Source organism: Melanostigma gelatinosum (assembly GCF_949748355.1).
Source record: "Melanostigma gelatinosum genome assembly, chromosome: 7".
Taxonomy (NCBI): domain Eukaryota; kingdom Metazoa; phylum Chordata; class Actinopteri; order Perciformes; family Zoarcidae; genus Melanostigma; species Melanostigma gelatinosum.
In genome coordinates this window covers 27972358-27993382 of record NC_136640.1, presented here as the reverse complement: position 1 = coordinate 27993382, position 21025 = coordinate 27972358, and the positions used below count along the sequence as shown (strand labels likewise).

General features: G+C 42.6%; 1 protein-coding gene across 1 annotated transcript; it reads left to right on the top strand.

Annotated features, from left to right (window-relative positions):
• Positions 1–564: 564 nt before the first annotated feature.
• On the top strand, positions 565–20822 carry dlc (deltaC). The gene is made up of 10 exons (XM_079272571.1): positions 565–698; positions 1131–1373; positions 1695–1755; positions 2228–2485; positions 4986–5177; positions 8521–8690; positions 8935–9151; positions 18749–19487; positions 19717–19807; positions 20714–20822. The coding sequence occupies exons 1-10, from the start codon at positions 648–650 to the stop codon at positions 20717–20719; spliced, it is 2028 nt and encodes a 675-aa protein (XP_079128697.1). The 5' UTR covers positions 565–647; the 3' UTR covers positions 20720–20822.
• The last annotated feature ends 203 nt before the right edge of the window (positions 20823–21025 follow it).

Genomic DNA, 21025 nt, shown 5'->3' with positions numbered 1-21025 from the left:
CTGCAGCAAATACATATCACATATATATGAATTAACGGTTCACGTCTTCGCAGGTCGAAGCCAGGCGAGATAACACACCACCGCTCTCAGCGCTGATGAGAATCGGCTCACCTGATGTTGCGTCTCAGCGGTAATTCGTGCCGTCACTCCGCCCGTCGGTCCGGAAGCTCCACCCGCTGATTGATTGACGGGGGAGAACAGAGGGAAAGTTTCGCTTTGAATGAACCGAGTTCAGTGAGTCACCTCAGCAGCACACGAGGACTTGTTCTGCAGGTGGATATCTTTTGCAGTGCGGCCCCCTCCTCCTCTCACTCCTCCTCCTCCTCCTCCTCCTCCTCCTCCTCCTCCTCCTCCTCGGTATAAAGCAGGAGGTGCAACCGCAGCTGGCACAGTCCAGAGTTCAGCAGCAAAGCGGATCTCTTCTCCATATCTTTTATTTTTTTTCTCTCCATCCAGCCCGCCAACACGCACACTTGGCTGCCACTCTGACTTTTAACCCTTATATTTTTTTATTTCTTCCCAGAGCGTCTTGACTTTTTTATTTCTTCCGCTCCGTTTCACGGACCCGTGTGGATTTTACGCTTTTCACTATCCTCCACCTTGGACCTCCGGAGCTTTCTGACCCGGACGCTCCGTGCCTACACGCCATGTCGCGGCCGTTACTGTCGTGTCTCCTGCTGCTTGTATCAGCGCAGACGGTGAGTAGCACTGACAGCGCACCCGCTGGAATTCAGCTCGTGTTTTCCAGCTTTTAGGAGCCGCTGTGGGGACGCGGGCATGTTTGAAGACGTGCGTCATTACGCGCAGCGCACCGAGCAACTTTTACAGTTTTACTTTATTTGCCCTGGACCTGATTTTACTTCCGTTTTAATATCACATATTCATGGATGTGTAGCTGGTGAATGATGCAGTACAGACAGTCTGAAGTCACAAATATAATAGATATATGCGGGAATAATAACTTTATTGTTGACCGTTTTTCAGCGTTTGCAGCAGTGAACGTACTGTCTGTGCTCACTTGTTTTGTACATTATCATTAACATGTACCTGTTATTTTCTTTGTATAATGGTGATGATTTATTTCGCTCTCTGTATCCGACCCTTCTCTTCCCCCCTCTGCCCCTCATCAGGCCGTCTCCTCCGGGGTCTTCGAGCTGAAGATCAACTCCTTCACCAGCGCCCGCAGTGTCTGTCGCTTCCAGTCCCGGGACTGCCAGATCTTTTTCCGCGTGTGCCTCAAGCACTCGCAGGACGTTATCAACCCGGAGCCGCCGTGCACGTACGGAACCGCGCTCACCGAGATATTCGGCGCGGACTCCAAATCCATCTCCGGGAGCGCGCCCATCAGGGTGCCGTTCCACTTCAAGTGGCCGGTAGGTGACACAAATCCCACGGTTTGTCTTCAAAATTCAGAATCACTTTAACACTTTAAGTCGTCCAGTAGTCCACGTGTTTCACGACATTCCTTATAAAACACATCTATATTTAAATGTTTAACTATTTACATTCAGAGCCTTCGTCGCCTGAATAAGCAACGTTTCCAGCTTCTTGAGTATGCCTTTCACTTTCAAAATGAAACATTTAGAGGTTGAACCACGAACGCAACAAGTTGTATGTACTGCAGGATTAAACATTAGCAATCGTCGATGACATGACGGATCTCTCGATTAATCGATCCTCTCCAACTCATTCAGGGGACTTTCTCTCTGATCATCGAAGCGTGGAACGCGGAGTCTTCGGGTCTGGAGTCTACAGGTAACTGCTGCTGCTTCACCACAGGGCGGCGTTGTTTCCCCCTGAAAAAACTCACAGAGCAGCCAATAGAGAGGAGAGTGTTGAGGTTTGATGAATAAACAACAAGAACAACAACAACTGTAATGCAGGAGTCCATGTTTGAAGAGTAAATACTCTTATTATATTTGATCTTCTAACACAGTAGATGTTAAACATCTGTAAATATTATAAACTTGCCATAACAGATTTTTAACACACTGCTGTAAAGTCAATATAAAACTGACTTAAGATCACCGTTGGAGTCGGTTATTACATGGTAAACTCATTACAGACAAACATTTACTCCCCACAGGAAGACGATAGGATATGAGAGAAATTATGTGTTATTTGAGCTGTCTTAACTTATTTTCAGGTTATTATTTATTTTAGAATAAGTCCTCAGTTATCCGACACGCACCATAAAGTTCTCTCCTCTCTTCCCTCGCTCATCCAGAAAACCAGAACAACCTCATCAGCCGGCTGGCATCCCGCCGCAGGCTGACCGTCGATGAGGAGTGGTCGCAGGACGTGCACTTTGGCAACCAGAGCGAGCTCCGCTACTCGTACCACGTGGTGTGCAACGAGCACTACCACGGTGAGGCCTGCTCCTCCTACTGCCGACCCCGCAATGACACCTTCGGCCACTACACCTGCAACGACAACGGGGACCGCCGCTGCTTGGAGGGCTGGAGGAGCGAGTACTGCTCTGACCGTAGGTGTTCATACTGACCTCTCACTGCTCCATGTAACCCAACAACAAGGTCTCAGTCACAGCCACGCTAGCTTTTACTTATTTGGGAATTCAGCGTTTTTCAACAGCTCAAATCTCATGCACTTAAAACACATGAGATAAAAGGAATAAACTCCAACTAAATGGGATAAAACCTGCCTCAGAAACACCTGAATGGTCCTTAAAGGCATCACCCTGTTGTTGTAAAAGTACATTACGGGTTAAATGTGTGTCTTCATCGTAGGGCTGGGCGGTATGACCAAAAATCCATGTCACGGTATTTTTTTCCGCCTTAGTGGCCTTCACTGCTGTCCTGCAGCTGAAATACCACCTTATAACCACATTACAGCGCTACAGCTTCTATTCATTTTTTTAAGGCTGTAACTATGTAGGGGTCATTTGAATAATGCTTGATCATTTAGAAAATGCAGAAGCCCAAATTCAGGAAAATATAATGTTCTCAGCTGGTCTGGCTGTGGGATCCACCGTCATTCCTTAATGATAAGGCGCACCCCAAAGAGATTATCATCGGATTTTACTTTCACAACTTGAACGTTGAACGTACTGCTCTGCAGTGTCTTTCCTCGTCTCAGTCTCCTCTGTCATGTTGTCTGGTACATCTTACTCTGGTCAGAATGTCCATATTTGATTGACTGAGCTGCATCACGTGATGTGATTCACTACCCATCAGCCTCTGCTGGCTGTTAAGTTTTGTTTCACGATAGTCACGTGCTCGCCCACTGACCAATCACAGCACACTCTGCACCTCGCGGCAGAGCCTGTACATGGACACTGAGCGGCATGTAATGCTGACGTCATTGTAGGACGGCCCGCCACTGGCTTAATGCATTAATTAATTAACGCTGTAAACTAACAGAAGAACGTCGGGTCAACTGGCAGTGAACAGCTGTTTGTGTGGCGTGTCTTCCGTCACTTCCTGTTTCCTTCACCTCCGATTTCCTTCACCTACTGGGTCCTAAATCCCTCCATGTATCAACGTACATTTAGAACAAATACCCAACATATTACGGTAATCAGCGTTGCATATGTGTCTGACCTAAATACCTTTTGTTGTTCAGTCTTTGTTCATCCTGCATCGCTCTTTTCTGTTCTTTAATGTAACGTTACTGGCACAACAGAGCTGTTAGCTCCCAGCGGTTAGCAGACTGTTGTTACCCAGACTGTTGTTACCCAGCATGCATTCGGCGGAGAAATTTGATAAATGTACAATTATTAGTGCTGCAAATTGTTTATCTGTCACAAACTCTTGTGTCGTGGTGTTTTGCCCTGTTAAAGAGCGTTAGTTGTGGGTTGTTAATTGTTGTTATAATAATTGTTGTTATAACGTTAAAAAGAAAACCATGAGTAGGGTTCCCTCTCAATACAGGTAAGACAACTAGCTCCGTCCGTAGCACTCCTGGCGGCGAACAATATATTTTGCTGCCTGTTGAAGAGCAACAGAAGTTGTTTCGGCTGTGCACCGGTATGATGTTATATGAAAAATTCATATCGTACGGGAAATTGAAACCGGTATACTGGTTTTGAACCGGTATACCGCTCAGCCCTACTTCATTGCCTAATAGTGAAATGAAATTGACTGTATGATACTGAAACATTTTTTATGTGCCATAATATCTCTTGGATATTTGTAAACAGTCCTATAATATTCCTGTAGGGACGTATTGTCTGTGGAGCTCAGCAATGAGTTTAAGACTTTCATTTCTAATTGCAATGTTACTTAGTAGGAAGTTGTAAAGTTTGTATAGAAAGTTTTGAGAAGGGGTTCAGCGTTGAGTTCAATAGGGCAATAGAGCCAAAAGTGTCTGTAAAGTGTTTCTTTCTTGAACAGCATTGTGACCCCTCTTACTCTCCTCCCCCTCCTTTTTTTATCCTAACGTTTCTTCAGATTGGGAGGGAGGGTGGTGGTGTGTGTGTGTGTGTGTGTGTGTGTGGGGGGGGGGGGGGGGGGGGGGGGGATGGGACCCTTGGTGCTTAATTTTTTTTGTCCAATGGCCTTGAAATTGTTAAGTCAAGCAGTTGGCAACGCCATTGCTTCTCCTGGTGGCTGTGGACGACAAAAAAAAGATCTTAGAGATTCAGTTTTGTTCCTGTGTGTGTGTGTGTGTTGGCTCTGGGGTCTGCTCCTTTTGTTTTTAGCTCAACAGTCGGGCCCCGTTCGGCCCCCGGTCTGCACGTTTTAACAGGGACATGCGCTGGAGCTTAATGTGCGCTGCCGTGCGTGAAAAGAGATGGCATGTGTTGCTTTTGTTGTGTGGGCCAGCTGCTTCGTTCAGTACTTAACAAGCACTTGAAGGTGTGTGTGTGGCCCTGAGAGGGGAGGGGGGTTGTTTTGTGATTGGAACGAAGAACATGAGACACACATGCACTCATAGTAATATTCTCTCTTGTTTCCTCCCCCTTTCTCCCTTTCCCTCTCTTCCTTTGACTTCCCTCCCTGCGTTCCCTCTCCTCCTCCCATCAGCCATCTGTGCAGCGGGGTGCAGCGTGGAGCACGGCTTCTGCGAGTCTCCTGGGGAGTGTGTGTGCCGGCAGGGCTGGCAGGGCGAGCGCTGCGACGAGTGCGCCCGACACCCTGGCTGCCTCCACGGGACCTGCCAGCAGCCGTGGCAGTGCAACTGCCAGGAGGGATGGGGAGGCCTGTACTGTGACCAAGGTGGGTTGCTGGTTCATCCACCGGCTCACCCCAAAAAACACACACATGTCAGTTTTAGGACACAAAAGAAGCATTTTAGCATTCAAGTTACGCTGCTAAATCACACACGTAACCACCTACAAACTGACCTCAGTTCACCTCGTAACTAGCCAGCCTTCAAACTATCAATATGGATTAGACTCCAGATGTTCTCTGGTCTTTTGTCATAATTGGGCTTTGAGTTCCAGATAACATTAATTAATTAATATTCATTCAAATGTTAATGACTAAAAGGGCTTGTAAAGGATCCTATTGTTTTCTTTGCATGTTTTTAACTCATGTGTTTTACATCTTTTTTGAACATCCTCTCCTTGGTCCATTTTCTGTTTATTTCTTGGAAATTATTTCTCATCATGTATTTATTACATTTATTGCCTGCTAATGTTGATGAACTTGTGGTCTGAGAAGTAAAAGCTGTGTGTGGGAAAGCTTTGTCAGACATTCTTATAAAAAAAAGAACTCCAAAGTCACATTTTCACACAATCGTTTTTCCTCCCTTCGGTTTGATCAGAAACAGAATCAGAATCAGCTTTATTGGCCATGTGTGCTTACGCATACATGGAATTTGACTCCGGTTTCCACTCCGCTCTCAATGTACAAACACAAATTGATAATAAACAACAACAAAATATATATATAAAGAATAAGAAGGGCAGCAAGAAAAAGTAGATGTAGGTATAAACATTTAACAGCAATATACAATATAAGTATAAATATATATCCAAAGGAAAGAGTGTACATATATATATATATATATATATATATATATATATATATATATATATATATATATATATATATATATATATACACACACACATAAACCTATAAACAATGGCAATGGAATTGAGGTGATAGTGCAAGTGGTGGTAACAGTGCAAACAGAGGTAGTGCAGTATAACTTATTTATTGTTCATGAGAGCGATGGCCAGTGGAAAGAAGCTGTTCCTGTGTCTTGTGGTCTTGGCGTACAGAGCCCTGTAGCGCCTACCAGAGGGGAGGAGTTGGAACAGCTTGTGTCCAGGGTGTGAGGGGTCTGCAGAGATCTTTCCAGCCCGTTTCCTGACTCTGGAGGTGAACAAGTCCAGGATGGAGGGCAGGCTGGAACCAATGATCCTCTCTGCAGACCTAACAATCCGTTGCATTCTGTTTCTGTCCTGTTTGGTGGCCGATCCGAACCACACAGTGATAGAGGAACAGATAATAGACTGGATGATGGCTGAGTAAAACAGGATCAGCAGCTCCTGATGGTGTCGATGTTGGGAGCCCACTTCAGGTCCTGGGAGATTGTGGATCCCAGAAACTTGAAGGTCTCCACAGCGGATACAGTGTTGTTGTGTATGGCGAGGGGGGGGCAGTGTTGGGGGGCTCCTCCTGAAGTCCACTATCATCTCCACAGTCTTGAGCTTCTTCAGCTCCAGGTTGTTCTGACCACACCAGAGGACCCGCTGTTCAACCTCCCGCCTGTACGCAGACTCATCACCGTCCCTGATGAGGCCGATGACCGTTGTGTTGTCTGTGAACTTCAGGAGTTTGACCGTTGGGTCCTCTGAGGTGCAGTCGTTGGTGTAGAGGGAGAAGAGCAGTGGGGAGAGACCACATCCCTGGGGGGCGCCAGTGCTGATGGTCCGGGTGCTGGATGTGATTTTTCCCAGCCTCACCTGCTGCGTCCTATCAGTCAGGAAGTTAGTGATCCACTGACAGGTGGAGGCGGGCACAGTGAGCTGGGAGAGTTTGGGTTGGGTTAATCTGTGAACTATTCCATTACTTGGTTTCATTCCCACATTGCAATTGTGTTATTTTACTCATCTGTAGCAGTGCATTGCAGCTTTATTATGATATTAGTTCATAAATGATTAAGTAACTGAAAGATAAACAGGGTAAAAGTAAGCCGTAACAGTGTGTGCAGATGGAAAAGTCTGTGCAGTGTAAGATAGTTGACAGAATAAAAAAGTTGTGTTGTTAGTTTTCAACATAAAATGCATCACACATTTATAGATTCTATAACCATATTGTGTGCAGGTTTTTACTTTAATATAAAGCTGTTTATCGTTCGCATATGAGCAAAAAAGAAAAAAGGAGCTTCTCAAAACCACCCGATCTGATCTGTTTCACTTCATTTGATCGTCACGCAAAAAAAACACCAACACTGGTGTAACGGTGTAATGCTAGAATCCTTTTAACCTCAAACGTTAAATTAAAATGCCAACAAATCTCTAGCCATACCCATATTGTAATTCTTAATAGATCTGTCTTGATTGGCATCAGTTATGTTCTGCAGCATATGCCTCCTAAAAATAGCCAAGAGCCACCACAGATTCAACTATTCTTTGAAATACAAATAAACTATCTGGAGATGGACCAGAAGACACAAAAAACTGCTGATTGTTTTAAAAGTTTATGTTCACGTCTTAGTTTGAGTCTGTGTGATAAAAGGTTACAAGGTTCATTTTTACATTCTGTCAAGAGTTCAGATGTTCTGATGATGTTTAAGGCAGTCGGGATATCCGGCTCTGCACATCTGGGAACCTGGACCAGCAAACTGATCCTTTTTCAAATCTTGAAAAACCATCATATGTCCATGTAAGCTGGACAAGAAGAACTTTGGATATTCAGATGGGTTTTTTCCCCGAGGTTTGGGACCACCTTGCAGACTGTGGTTGCAAAGTATAGCGGTGAAAAGCTTTAGTAGTGGTCACCTTGCAGCATGTATTTGGCAGTTTCACCCAAAATAATCTTCTTATTTGACTCTCGAACAGGCAAAGTCAAGTTTTGACATTTAGAATCCTCAAAACCAAATCAGAGATTTATGTTTTACACAACCTGCACCAAACTCCCTCCTTTCCCTGCAAACAGATCGTCTCCATTTCTTGAGACAAAATACCGTCTACAGTATTGTGTTATAGTTTTCTCATCTTAGTAAAGTATTGCTCGAGAATGTTTGCCCTACTTACCAAAAAACTTTTTGCTAGAAGATTTTTGCAAAGAATTGTATGTACCACCATTCAATGATATGAACATTATCTACTGTTTGACCACCTGCTTCTTTTCCTTTATTCTGAAATCATTTAAAAGGGGAGTGAAGTCTCCCTAAAGTATTTAGTATACATAGTAAGCCTTTATCTTCATAAATGTCTTGATAACTTACAGGAAAAGGAATTTAAATCTTAATTAATACCATGTAAAGACATTTGTGGCTCATGTTTACAGAAAAAGGTGTTTTTTTCCTCTTGTAGTTGACTCTGCTTCAGTTGGTTCTTTAACCAAAGCTTTCTGTTACTCTCGTCCTGTGTCTAAACCCCAGACCTGAACTACTGCACCAACCACAAGCCGTGCCAGAACGATGCTTCGTGCACCAACACCGGCCAGGGCAGCTACACGTGCACCTGCAGGCCCGGGTTCACTGGCAAGAACTGCGAGATCGAGACCAACGAGTGCGACAGCAACCCCTGCAAGAACGGCGGCAGCTGCAAAGTAAGTCAACTCACCGGATCTGATGACGCTGTAGTTTTACACTCATCTTCACTGAACTCAACAAGGTTTTGTTCAATCAGCCTACAGAACTCCTAGATTATCTTTCTTCATGTCTTAATCATTTAGCGTTTAACAACTACCGAACAAATACAGAAACATTAGGAAACTAAATAAAAGCACGATACAAGAGAGCGGAGAGATCTTCACCTCCTCACCCTGTTTTCTCCTCCCGTCTTTCCACCAGGATTTGGAGAACGATTATTCGTGCGAGTGCCCTCAGGGCTTCTATGGGAAGAACTGCGAGATCAGCGCCATGACATGCGCAGACGGGCCGTGTTTTAACGGAGGAACCTGCTACGAAAACGTGGCTGGCGGGTACAGCTGCCGCTGCCCGCCCGGGTATACGGGCTCCAACTGCGAGAAGAGGATCGATAGATGCAGTAGCAACCCCTGCGCTAACGGTATGAACCTTTCCTGCAGAGTTTATGAAAGTGAAAAGATAAGTGAACACTCAAAGAAGCTCTGTGAGCTATAGCAGAAACAAACATGCACAACTGTTAGTCAATGCAAAATACTAAATTCATAAACTCAGGCGTGCTCATGCTGGTTGCGATGACAACAAAAACTGCAAAGTTTGCAGAGCCGCAGATTTTATCACTTTTGCAAGAACATAATGCAAAAGTGGCATCATGAACCAGCTGCACCAAACCCCCAAATCCAGTCTGTCTTCCTTTAGTCTGGGAGGAAATCTGTGACATCATTTCCTGCATTTCATTTGTTCGTCAATGAGGCCAAAAGGAACCTGTTTGTGGGACTGAGCCTGTGCTTACACAACTAAGCTGAATGCTGCACCTGGTTAACAACATGGGGCACATATTGTGTATTGTGTTTTTTTTGGAACCGCCTTTTCAGTATTTGCCAGCTAAGTTGCATTTTTACAGAAGCCACAAAGCAACAGCAAAACCTTTCATTTGTGAGTAAAAAGAAAAAAACTACCAAACAAGTTCTGGAGCTCAATGGAGACGGCTGGTACGACTCTGATAGTTGGGGCCTTTCTAGAAGTTCAGCGTTCAACCACTTCCTGTAATCAGTCCCAGGGAAGCGGCTCCGGATTTTGATCTAAAGATTTGGGCTGTTTTGCCTTGTAGCTTGTGGTGGATGGTTGTTTACAAGATCATTTTTGTCCTGTTTTTACTTATATATTTGAATTGTCACGGTACACCATCAGGGAACAACAGTAAAAGAGACGGAGGATTATGTGAAGTCTGATGCTGCGTTCACACCAAACGCGGCGCGAATTCACGTCATTCGCGCCGCCGGTCTCGCAGGGGACTATTTGTGTTCATTCGCGTGAATCACGCGGATCGCGCCGGAGAGGGGGCGTGGCTTATCACCCTGAAAGCCGTTCAACTGTCCGCCATTAACCGTGGAAAAAATAACCTCTATTTCTGCTTAGTACGTGTTGTGGAAGTCACAGATATCCCGGGAAACTAAACGCCGTCATGTCTGGTTCATAATATTGTTCAGAGGAGCTCCGTGGATTTTATTTAAATGTCTAGCAAGCCACACGTCGCTGTTTACTACAGCTGTATGAAGACAAAATAAACAGATTTGGCTGTGATTTAACGGCAACAAACCGACAAAAAGGGACTCCGAAATAACTACGTAATGATGCCGATTTGTACTTGTCTTCTCCGACAAAAAGGGACTCTGAAATAACTACGTAATGATGCTGATTTATAGGCTACTTGTCTTCTCAATGGAGCTCGGATATGCTAGGCTATGCTAACATTGTAGCGGCTCCACCAACACTCAGAATAACGTCATCTAGACGTAAATACGGCAGAATCTATTCATTGTTTGTACCATATGGTTTACACGCACACATTTATACACATAGTTTGGTCCGGTCTCTATTGATATAATTATAAGGTATCGTAGAGCTCTGGGTGAACACAGATGGCTACAGTATTTATTTCCTGATTCAACAACGGCAGGAAGTCAGTGATGACAGGGGAAGCAACTCAACGCTGATAGGCTATCGCGCCGGGGTGTAACGTGAATATTTCGGCGAAGTTGAAAAATTTCAACTCACGCGTTTGGGGTGATTTGGCGTTTGACGCAAATTTGCGTCAATCGCGTCGTGCCATCGCAAATTCGCGCTGCGCCATTCTCATCGCGTCTGTGCATAGACATTGTATGTAATCTACTCGCGCGAATAATTAGTTTGGTGTGAACGCACCATGACATGTTGGACTTTTTTGTTTTTTTACAGTTGGTCAAGCATACCAACGTGTGTGTATGAGTGTACATACTTGGATTTCCTTGCACCATTCGGTTTTTTTTAAACCACCTGATGCTTCAACAACCCTTCAGTGTGTTGCCTTTATTGCGTTTTTTTTGTTGCATCTGTGTGATGAGCTTGGTTGAATGCCTTTATATCATGAAGGGTAGATCACTCATTTATATACCGATGTCAAACTATAGAAGAACAAGCTGGTATAATGATTAAATGATGCCACCACAAAGGGGTTTATTCAAAGGGAACAACCACAGAATTTGTGTTTTAGGATCTTCACAAACTACTTGACATGACAGTAAAACTTGAATTACTTGTTGGACTAAAACAGGCATTTGTGGTCTTTTCTTATTGTTTCTAAAATAGATAGAGGGTGCAGTTTTCTTTCTTAAGAGTGACAACATGTTCTTAGTGTACTACAGAATATTTTTCTCTCATGGCTCAAACTCAGAGATGATTGTACACTGTTGGGTTTGCAATACGTTCCATATTTGATCCTAAAGGAACCTAAATGATTTAGTGAGCTGGCATCATCAGGGGAAGCACATATTTACAGTTATGTGTCATCTGCATATCGACAAATAGTTACTGGCGACGTTATACAAGATAAGTGGCCCAAGAGTTGAGCTCTGTGGAACACCATCATTGATACTGCAGGGCAGTAAACACAGGCTGAAGGTAAATTCAAGACTATCCCAGTGGAAAAACTCTTCATACAAACACTTTGGCAACGTCTAAAAGACAGAGGAACTGTTTGCATTAGTATCGAAGCTCAGGATGCAGTGCAGTCTTAATACTAACTAAATACTAAAAATGAACTCTAATATAGTAACATACAGATAGAATGAAAGCACATCTTCTTTAAGAAAGATGGTCTGTGAAATGGTCGTATATTTGAACTTCGTTTGATTTATTGTTATTTTATAATAACTTAGACTTCCTAACTAATTCATCATAAATGATCAAAATTGCTTACTGAAGCAGTTTCTTTTAGATTCAGTGCTGTTTTTATTGTTTTGTTAAGGGCACTTTCTGTAGAAATGTTGTGCTGTAGGTTGCTGTCACAGCTAACAGGCACATCATCTGTTGTAGCAGTAATTAATAACGAATGATCATGATAATATAAAAGGATAGTGATTGCCTTGGTTTAAAGGCCACTGATAATAACAAGGACGAGTGAGTTGGAGCAGATGACCTTTGTGTCAGTGGGAAAACTCTGTACTCCACAGATATATTATCTCCAAAACTGTGTGGCTTCCATTAATAATTTATCTTATCATTGTTTTTGTCCTCAATAGCACCTGTGCAGTATATTTATAACCCATCTGCAAGCATTATTGTACATCTAAAATGTACAAAAACTGAAAACACAATCATTTCAAACGGCAATGCATTTATTTATAAACAACTTTTTGAGAAAGCAAAGCTGGCTCAAGCATCCTGAACATAAACACACGCATTAATATTATTAATGACTTTGTTCAGGAGGAAGTTCTGTCGGTACACTATTCAATGTTTCTGTGTTGCCAGATTGGTACGGAGAAGTTAGTGGTGTAATGGATCGTTGTCAATCCTTGATCCGTACGGATCCCGCTCACGGTTCGGCACACATGTGAACCGCTGATTAATGACACAGTTTAACATTAACCATCACAGTGTGAATAAAGTTTTACTGATGATCGTTATCTGCCAATGTTGAGTAAAATATGAGCTCAGGACATCATGTATGTTTCTCTAGTCTCCGATAATGTTACATTGTAAACAACCAGTCAGTGTTTGAACTGACAGATATAGTAAAGTTAGCAGCACCGCTAACAGCTAACGAACAAAGGTTCCATTCGGTTATATTATGATGCGTTCAGGCTCTGTTCAGTGAAAATGAGTATTGAGTGAAGGTAAATTATAACGTTATCATGATGTGATCTGTAAGATGTAGTGTTGATGAGAAACTTGAATAAATCCAGTTGTTTGAAGGAGATGTTTTCATAACATAAATAGATATTAGAGATGAATTATGAGCTGTTTACACTATAAGCAGCTTATAATACGTCATCACAACTACTAATGACAAGATATGTTTTAATCAATAAAATACAATCTTTCATTTCTTTACTACTTGAATTGTGTGTTTTTATGAAGAAAAAACACTATAAATTACTATAACAAAGTAAGAAGTAGGATTTTTGGTGGTTTACACTGACTTGCAGTTGGAATGATTTTTGGGCAGATGGCAAAAAATACATAGTCTGGAGCCGTGTAGACCAGCTGCTACTATCAAGCAACAAAGGGATCTGTATTTGCAAATATCATCAATGTTCTGAAATTAGTATCAGCGGCAAAAGAAAGTGATCAGGTTATATTTGTAAACGTTTTCTTTGCTCCATTTTTCCTTTTGAGCTGAACCGACCTGTGATCCGACCTGTGATCCGACCCGTGATCGGATCAGTGATCCGACCCGTGATCCGACCCGTGATCCGATCAGTGATCCGACCTGTGATCCGATCACTGATCCGACCTGTGATCCGACCTGTGATCCGATCACTGATCCGACCTGTGATCCGACCTGTGATCCGACCTGTGATCCGATCACTGATCCGACCTGTCATCCGACCTGTGATCCGATCACTGATCCGATCACTGATCCGACCTGTCATCCGACCTGTCATCCGACCTGTGATCCGATCACTGATCCGACCTGTGATCCGACCTGTGATCCGACCAGTGATCCGACCATTGATCCGACCATTGATCCGACCTGTGATACGATCAGTGATCCGACCAGTGATCCGACCAGTGATCCGACCAGTGATCCGACCAGTGATCCGACCAGTGATCCGACCAGTGATCCGACCTGTGATCCGACCTGTGATCCGACCAGTGATCCGACCTGTGATCTGACCAGTGATCCGATCCGAACCGTGAGTTTTATGATACGTTGCACCACTAGAGGGGATACAAGCAGGGTAGGAAATTTACATATTTTTTAAGGGGGCAATTGTTGCCCCCACTGACTGAAATCCAGGGGCATTTAAAATAAATTGGCGGCACTTTTTGAAACTTGTGAAATAACATTTAACCTTTGTTCAAAATAATAAATATACTTATTTAGGCTACCAGTATATGAGCAATTGTCATCAAATGGCAATAATGAGACTATTAGGCAGTAGTCTACAGATTCAAAGTATAATCAACTTTTATTTCAGACTCATGAGTCCATATAGTATCAAAAAACAAAACAAATACAACAACATATAAACATAAAATACAATATTATAATCTATAAAAGTGTTTTCTTCGATTTTTTGAACGAAAAACAAACAGAAAACATAAATCAGACAATCATATTCAATTTTATTCTTATTTCTTTGTTGTTATTTATTGTTATTATTACATTTTTTGAACAACTATTAACAATTATAACTTTTTTCTTTCTTTTTTATAATTATAACATATTATGTTGATTGATTTTTTGTTACCTTTAATCATGTTGTACCTACCTAGTACAGGAAATACAGATAGGACAGACAAAACACAATAAAAGGCATAGGGGGGGGGGGGGGGTTACACGGGATAATTTTATCTTAAATATGAGCTTTAAAATGTAGCATTCAGGTTTATTATTAATAACCTTTATTTCGACAAAATCCATTGAGACTGAGATCTCATTTTTTAGTCATATAAAAACAAAGATAGCAAGAGTACCATCGCCTATACAAAATAAAGTGATTAGTATTCATTGAACCCTGTTACTGTACGGCCTCATATTAACTTCCACTGTTACTGTGAAGCTGTTAGAATTGTGGCCTATCTTCTATTAGCATTTAATATGCATTCAATCCAGTTCAGTTATTTAAATGAAAATGATAATCTACTCTGGCTAAGGTAATTTATCAAGAGTAAAATAATAGCTGTAATCTTTACACACCTCTGCATTAGCAACCCGCTGAAATTAAGGTACAGGCTCGTGGGACTGTTGTTACACTGGCTGTGGTCATTACAGTGAACATGTCTGTCAGTGTGATGAGAGGACACGTGAGCCCTTGTTGCTGTAGTTTATCTATTTGGAGCAGAGGCTGCATTTAGCATACCCTGCCTTATCAATGTATTTAAAACGGCTGCAGTACAGCGGGAAGCTGTACTGCTCTCCCTTCACGTCTGTTTAGACCTCCACCTTTATCCAGGCCCAGCTCCACTCACACCTCAGCCCCGCGTCAAGCTGCGCTACACAAACAGCCTCCTCTTCCTGAAGCTCTTTGACCTCATCATCTCATCAGTATCTGGGCCTCATTATCGTGGTCATAAAAGTTATGACGACGAATTCGCCTCATTCTACTTTGAGTTTAAAAACAACAACCTGCAACCAGATCCGTTAACGTTAACAAGTGACCGTGTGAACTGAAGCGGAACACGGGGGGCTGCATGTTTCATAAGTTACGTTTTTTCCTCCTAAATCGCGATAATGACGAACGTTAACAGTCGACAAAGTTCCGCATGCAGTGGACGTTAACTTAACCCAGCAAGTCTGAACGGTAACGGAACATAACGGAACTTAAACTTTAACGGAGAGAAATGAAGACGCTGTACACATCTGAACGCTGATTGGCCAAGACTAGACACGTCATATCAAAGATGTGTTATTGCGAAGACCACCACATCACCTTTTCTCCTCGTCTCACTCCAATCTGAGAACGTTTTTGACAAGTTCATTAAATTATCATTATTATTAGAGGAAATTATGGGGGCAGTCTTTGCCCCTCTCCTAGTGATATCAGGGGCAACATGATATTTCTTAGGGGCAGTTTTGCCCTTTGCGCTCGTGTATTTCCGACGCTGGATACGAGCAACTGAACTGAGTTCATGTTTTAGCTGACGAAGAATGATGGACATTTATTAAAGGGACATGACCCAAATTATTAGCCTGTGGGCATAGATTTTTATATTTCTTGCTTAAAGTTGGAACTCAAATGGTCAGCTCTAATTCCGTCCTGATTCACTTGCATTGATAATTGTTTCAAATTGACACAAGTGATTATATGCAGAGATGGACTCGTGATGTTTTGGTTTAAAGCCTCACATCAGATATTTCTGTGTGTGTCAGAGGGCAGATAAACTCCTCGATTGTCACGTAGGAGCCTCTTGTCTCCGTCTTATCTTCTTCTGTCTGACTACCCGAACATGTTCGTCCTCATTGTTGCCGTCGTAAACAAGCTTGTTTCTGTCTCTCTCTACCTGGTTGCACTCGTCTCTGGCAGGAATCCAGCGCTGGCAGCGTTTTTCAGCCTGATACAGCAGTCAGCGCCGGGCTGACTTGAAATCTTGAAATGCCTGCTCCTGTTGTGTGCCAAAACAGTTTTACAAGATCACGTAGCCCGTTGCACCTCACTGTGGCATGCCAACTGTATGTGTACCCTGTGTATGCATGTTTACCTCATTAACTACAATTACCTTCTCTTTATGTCGCCCCTGAACATTTTCCAAAACACACATTCCGCTTTAAGATTGATTCCTTTCTTCCAGGCAACCATTACTTTCACTTTGTTTGTTTCATCACCTTGCAGAGGCTTGAAACTTGCTGCAGAGTGATGATCCATCATAGTCAACACTGTGCCGATTTTATCGGTTTAAAATATGCAAACTCTCAGTCCGGTGTTATCCTTCTCAAATCATCCGTGCTGCATTGTTGTAGTGGCTTTAGTTTTCTAACCTGAAGAATGCTCCTAGTTGTCTAGGACGTCGGCTTTTCTCCCCAGCTCATGAAAAGCACCGTGCAGATCGAAATTCAGATAACTCGAAAAGATTTTGTTGTTTTGGCAACAACAAAAATCCAGCATAACATTTATTGTGATGGATCAGCTATCAGCAACAGGCTGCGAGTCTCTGCAGGTTGATTTTCACAGCATTGTGAAAGAGAATATGGTTTGGAAAATGTCCAACAGTTAACTGTGAAGGAGTTGCAGTCAACAGGATTTTAAACAGAGCAGAAATGCTTTAAGTTAAAACTTAAAGAATGGGGATGTTTTTACAACTTTGTGCTGTGTCTTCATCAGGAAGGACAGATATTATTAGTAGATTTTATTTTATATTAGTTACTCACAGGATTTCAAAAAAGCAAGTTTTAGTCACGTAAAAGGATGCAGACTTTGTTCAGCCACCTGTTCTCATCATCCAGTTGGGTCAAACAGATAATCAGGATCAGACGGCTCCACGGACAGAGCTGGCATCACAAAAAAAAACTTCATCACTGAATGTTACAATTAACATAGAGTTGTAATCTCTGAAGGTCCCAGTTCAGCATTCAGTTGTCCCTCAGGTCCTCATTAGCGTGTAGAAACCGCTGCCTGCTTATCTGTGATCTGCAATCATTCCTGGCTCTCAGTGAGCCCGACGGCGAGAGAAACACGACCCTCATAACTGCTGAGTGGTTGTTGTTTTTTTGCAGTGTTGCAACACATCGACCGCACAGAGCAACCAAATGTGGAGCTGAGTCTGTCTAACAGTGTTCAGCCTGTAGTTTGAGCTTCAGTGTTTGGCCCTAAATCGACTCTACAAGTCCCATTTAAACGTCTCCAGAAGTCCATTTCTGGACTTCAGTACATGCTAAACAGATGGTGGTGGTTTGCAAGATTTAAAAGAATAATCGCAACAATGAAGAAAGAGTCAGTAAATCCTAGTCCTAATTGACAAGTATTTTACGGTAAACCCTACATACGGTGGAAAACATCTCCTCAGGATGTTTCTAATCACTCACACATTTCTGTCCTGATGAGCTGGGAGGAAATGTTGTAATACGCGTGGTTTCTTCCTGCTCTCCTGTCTCGGCTCTGTCCAGATGGAGTCCTTTGTTATGAATCCTCTTCTTCTTGTCTTTGTAATGCATAGAGGATTAAAATGCTTTGAAGATTGTGAATTATTCAATGTGTTTGCAATCAACAACCTCTTGTAAAACCCAAAGAAAAATAACTTTTTGTTTAATCCAACATTACTTATCTTAACTCTTACCTTCGTTGGGCATTACAAATGTAATCGGCACGTGACTTTGGCATTTTTCAAACAGAAACACAGTTTTTGATGCACTTGATTCCACTATAAATGAAGTCTGTAATGAGTCTGTTCAGGCTGGCAGAGACACATAATGCATCATTTAGCAGATATGCACATGATTCACCCTTTAATATCTTTGTGTCACTGAGTAATATTGTCCACATTGATGGGCACTGAAATCATATTTATTTAAAAATAAATATTCCACATTCCTGCATTTCACCACAAGCTAACAATCACTTTTTAATATGGAGTATGCTTTACTCCCCAGCTTGTCAGCACCATATTTCTTCCAGCTACTTTGTTTCTTCCTTGGAATTTGTGTGAGATACTTGCTGGTCTAGATACTTAACAGGGAAAACAAAACATGTATTCTTTTAATCTACCCCTTTCTCTGACCACATTTATTTTCTTTTACTTGTTACTGATACATTTTACTACAGTTTATCATTTTATTAGGTGGATATTATCTCGTTTCCATTGTTGTGTTTTAGTGATTTATTGTGGAGCTCTATCTTGCACAAACAATGCACGTAACAAATAATTTGTCTTGATTTGATTCCCCTGAACCAGACCTATAACAGGGTAAACAGACTGTACATCTTTGGATAATGTGATCAGATCTGTCCCTTTCCATCACTTTGCTCCGACAGTTGGTAACCGTCTGTCTTCCAGGTGTGTTTTCACTAAAAACCTTCCCGTGTCTTCCTCTCTGCAGGCGCTCAGTGTCTGGACCTCGGTAAGCGCATCATGTGTCGCTGTCGCGCCGGCTTCACCGGCTCTCGCTGCGAGACCAACGTCGACGACTGCGCCGGCAACCCCTGCCGCAACGCGGGCACGTGCGTTGACGGCGTCAACGACTTCACCTGCACGTGCACACTCGGCTTCACCAGCAAGGACTGCTCCATGCGCACCAGCCCCTGCGACCAGTTCCCCTGCGACAACGGCGGCGCGTGTTACACCCACTTTACCGGCCCCGTGTGCCAGTGTCCACCGGGCTTCATGGGCGCACGCTGCGAGTATTCCGTCGGCAGGCCGACCACAAGACCGCCGGGGAACGGCGACACCCCTTCTGCTCTGATTGCCGCCGTTGCCCTCGGCCTGGTGACGCTGACCCTGCTGGTTTTCGCCGCCATCCACATTCTGCGTCAGCTCCGCTGGGGCAGGGAGCTAACGGGCATTACCACGTCGGTGAAGAACGACCTGGAGACGGTGAACAACCGCAACGCGGTGATCGGTGGGGGGGGGCCCTACAACGGGAGCTTGCCAGGAGCACCACTGTGTATCCTGAGAGAGAAGGAGGCCTTCCTCATCCCGGGGGGGCAACTTAAAGTGTCCAATAAGGATGCAGCACTGGTGGAGAACGGTGGCGACAACATGACCATCTTTAAAAACAAAATGGCCGACTGTAACCTGGCGAACGACGAGCAGCGCCGGGCCAGGAACAAGTTTGACCTGTAAGAACCCCATGATGGTTTTAATGGTTCTCATTGTGTCTGTTCATGTTGTCGTCCTTTTTAATATTTCCTTCCCTGAAATCTCGTCTGTTCTGTGAAGACAAGTCGCAGCACGTTTGCCTGTCATCTGATCACTCCAGTGTTCGTACTCCTCCACAAAGTATTTCTGTTTACATCTTTGGTTATTGCCGCTGTACCAACCCGCTCTCTCTCTCTTACTCTCTAACAGTAAGAAGTGTGACTCGTCCATCAAGGACAGCCTGTATCAGCCAGTGTTCATCATCCCGGAGCAGATGGAGCAGTGTGTGTTTGCCACTGAGGTGAGGACACATCTACAGACACAAATATGCAGAGTGCATGTTTGTGTTTCATATTTGGTCTTAAGAGGCTCATCACACCTCTGGTTTGGCACACTTCGAATGATTGTTAGAAAGTATGACACAACTGATTCAAAACGTACAGTAAATATTCACCATAAGAATAAGATTCTTAAAAAATAAACCGAAATAAATCACACCAGGTCTCTTATCAAAAGTTTGATTTTAAATTGAATATTTAAATCTATTCAAATGTAGACGATGGTTAAATCAGACAATACCAGAAATAGTAGTTATTGTGCACTGCATACAGCCGTGCAGTAATAAATCAGTATGGTGTTTGTTGCGTAGCTGACACTGTTAGCCAAGTTTACAGTGGTCTGATAATATTGCTAATATTGTCAGACTAAGGGTTTTATGACTTTAGATACTGAAAGATGTTGCTGAGTTAACCTCTAGATATTTACACATATAGTTGGAATAACACGTCAGACTTCATTTTAAGTAATTGATGCAAATAAAAAACAATAATGCAAATCAAAACTAATCAGTAATATGAAATAAACAATATGGTTTAAAAAGGGTTCTGTTTGTTAAAAAAAGACTACTAAACAACATGACATGACTTGTAGAAAAGAAGTAAGAATGTTGTGATATGACAAACTTCACAAACTTTCAAAATCGTTTCATTTGTTTCTGTGGTCAAGTGATTCAGCAGCTTCATTTAAAGTCCTATGTGGCAGTTTATCTGCTCCATATTGGGGAAGAGCTCATATTTTCAACTGTTTGTAGGAAGTCAGTCTTATTCCAGATGCATCATCCTGTTTTATAAATGGTTTATTTTGTGGGACCCAGAAGAAGCCATGCCATCGATGCTGACTAACTGTTGTAAATCTGTCTCATCCTCAGGTATAACCTCCAGTTTTCAGACTGCCGGGGAACTTTTACGCTGAAGGCTTGAAAGGTTTTCACCTAGAGGATCTATTCGACACACTTTATTTTATTTAATATTTATTTCTGCTGCTCAACAGAAAGAAACTAAAAGAAAGGATTTATTTTTTTCATTATTTTCTGCTTCAATATTGACAATGTACGGATGACAATTAATCTGTTAAGAAAGGAAGAACAACAAAGGAGAGAAAAGAGGAAGAGCGAATATCTGGCGTCATTTGCACGATTTATCTTTTTTTATACTTTAAATCTTAATATAATATTTCTGTT

What these genes read in the sequence shown, in the direction of transcription:
- dlc (XM_079272571.1), top strand. Translation starts at nt 648, where the DNA reads ATGTCGCGGCCGTTACTGTCGTGTCTCCTGCTGCTTGTATCAGCGCAG. An exon ending in TTCGGGTCTGGAGTCTACAG is followed by an intron (nt 1,756 to 2,227) that starts GTAACTGCTGCT and finishes TCGCTCATCCAG; the next exon opens with AAAACCAGAACAACCTCATC. An exon ending in AGAACGGCGGCAGCTGCAAA is followed by an intron (nt 8,691 to 8,934) that starts GTAAGTCAACTC and finishes TCTTTCCACCAG; the next exon opens with GATTTGGAGAACGATTATTC.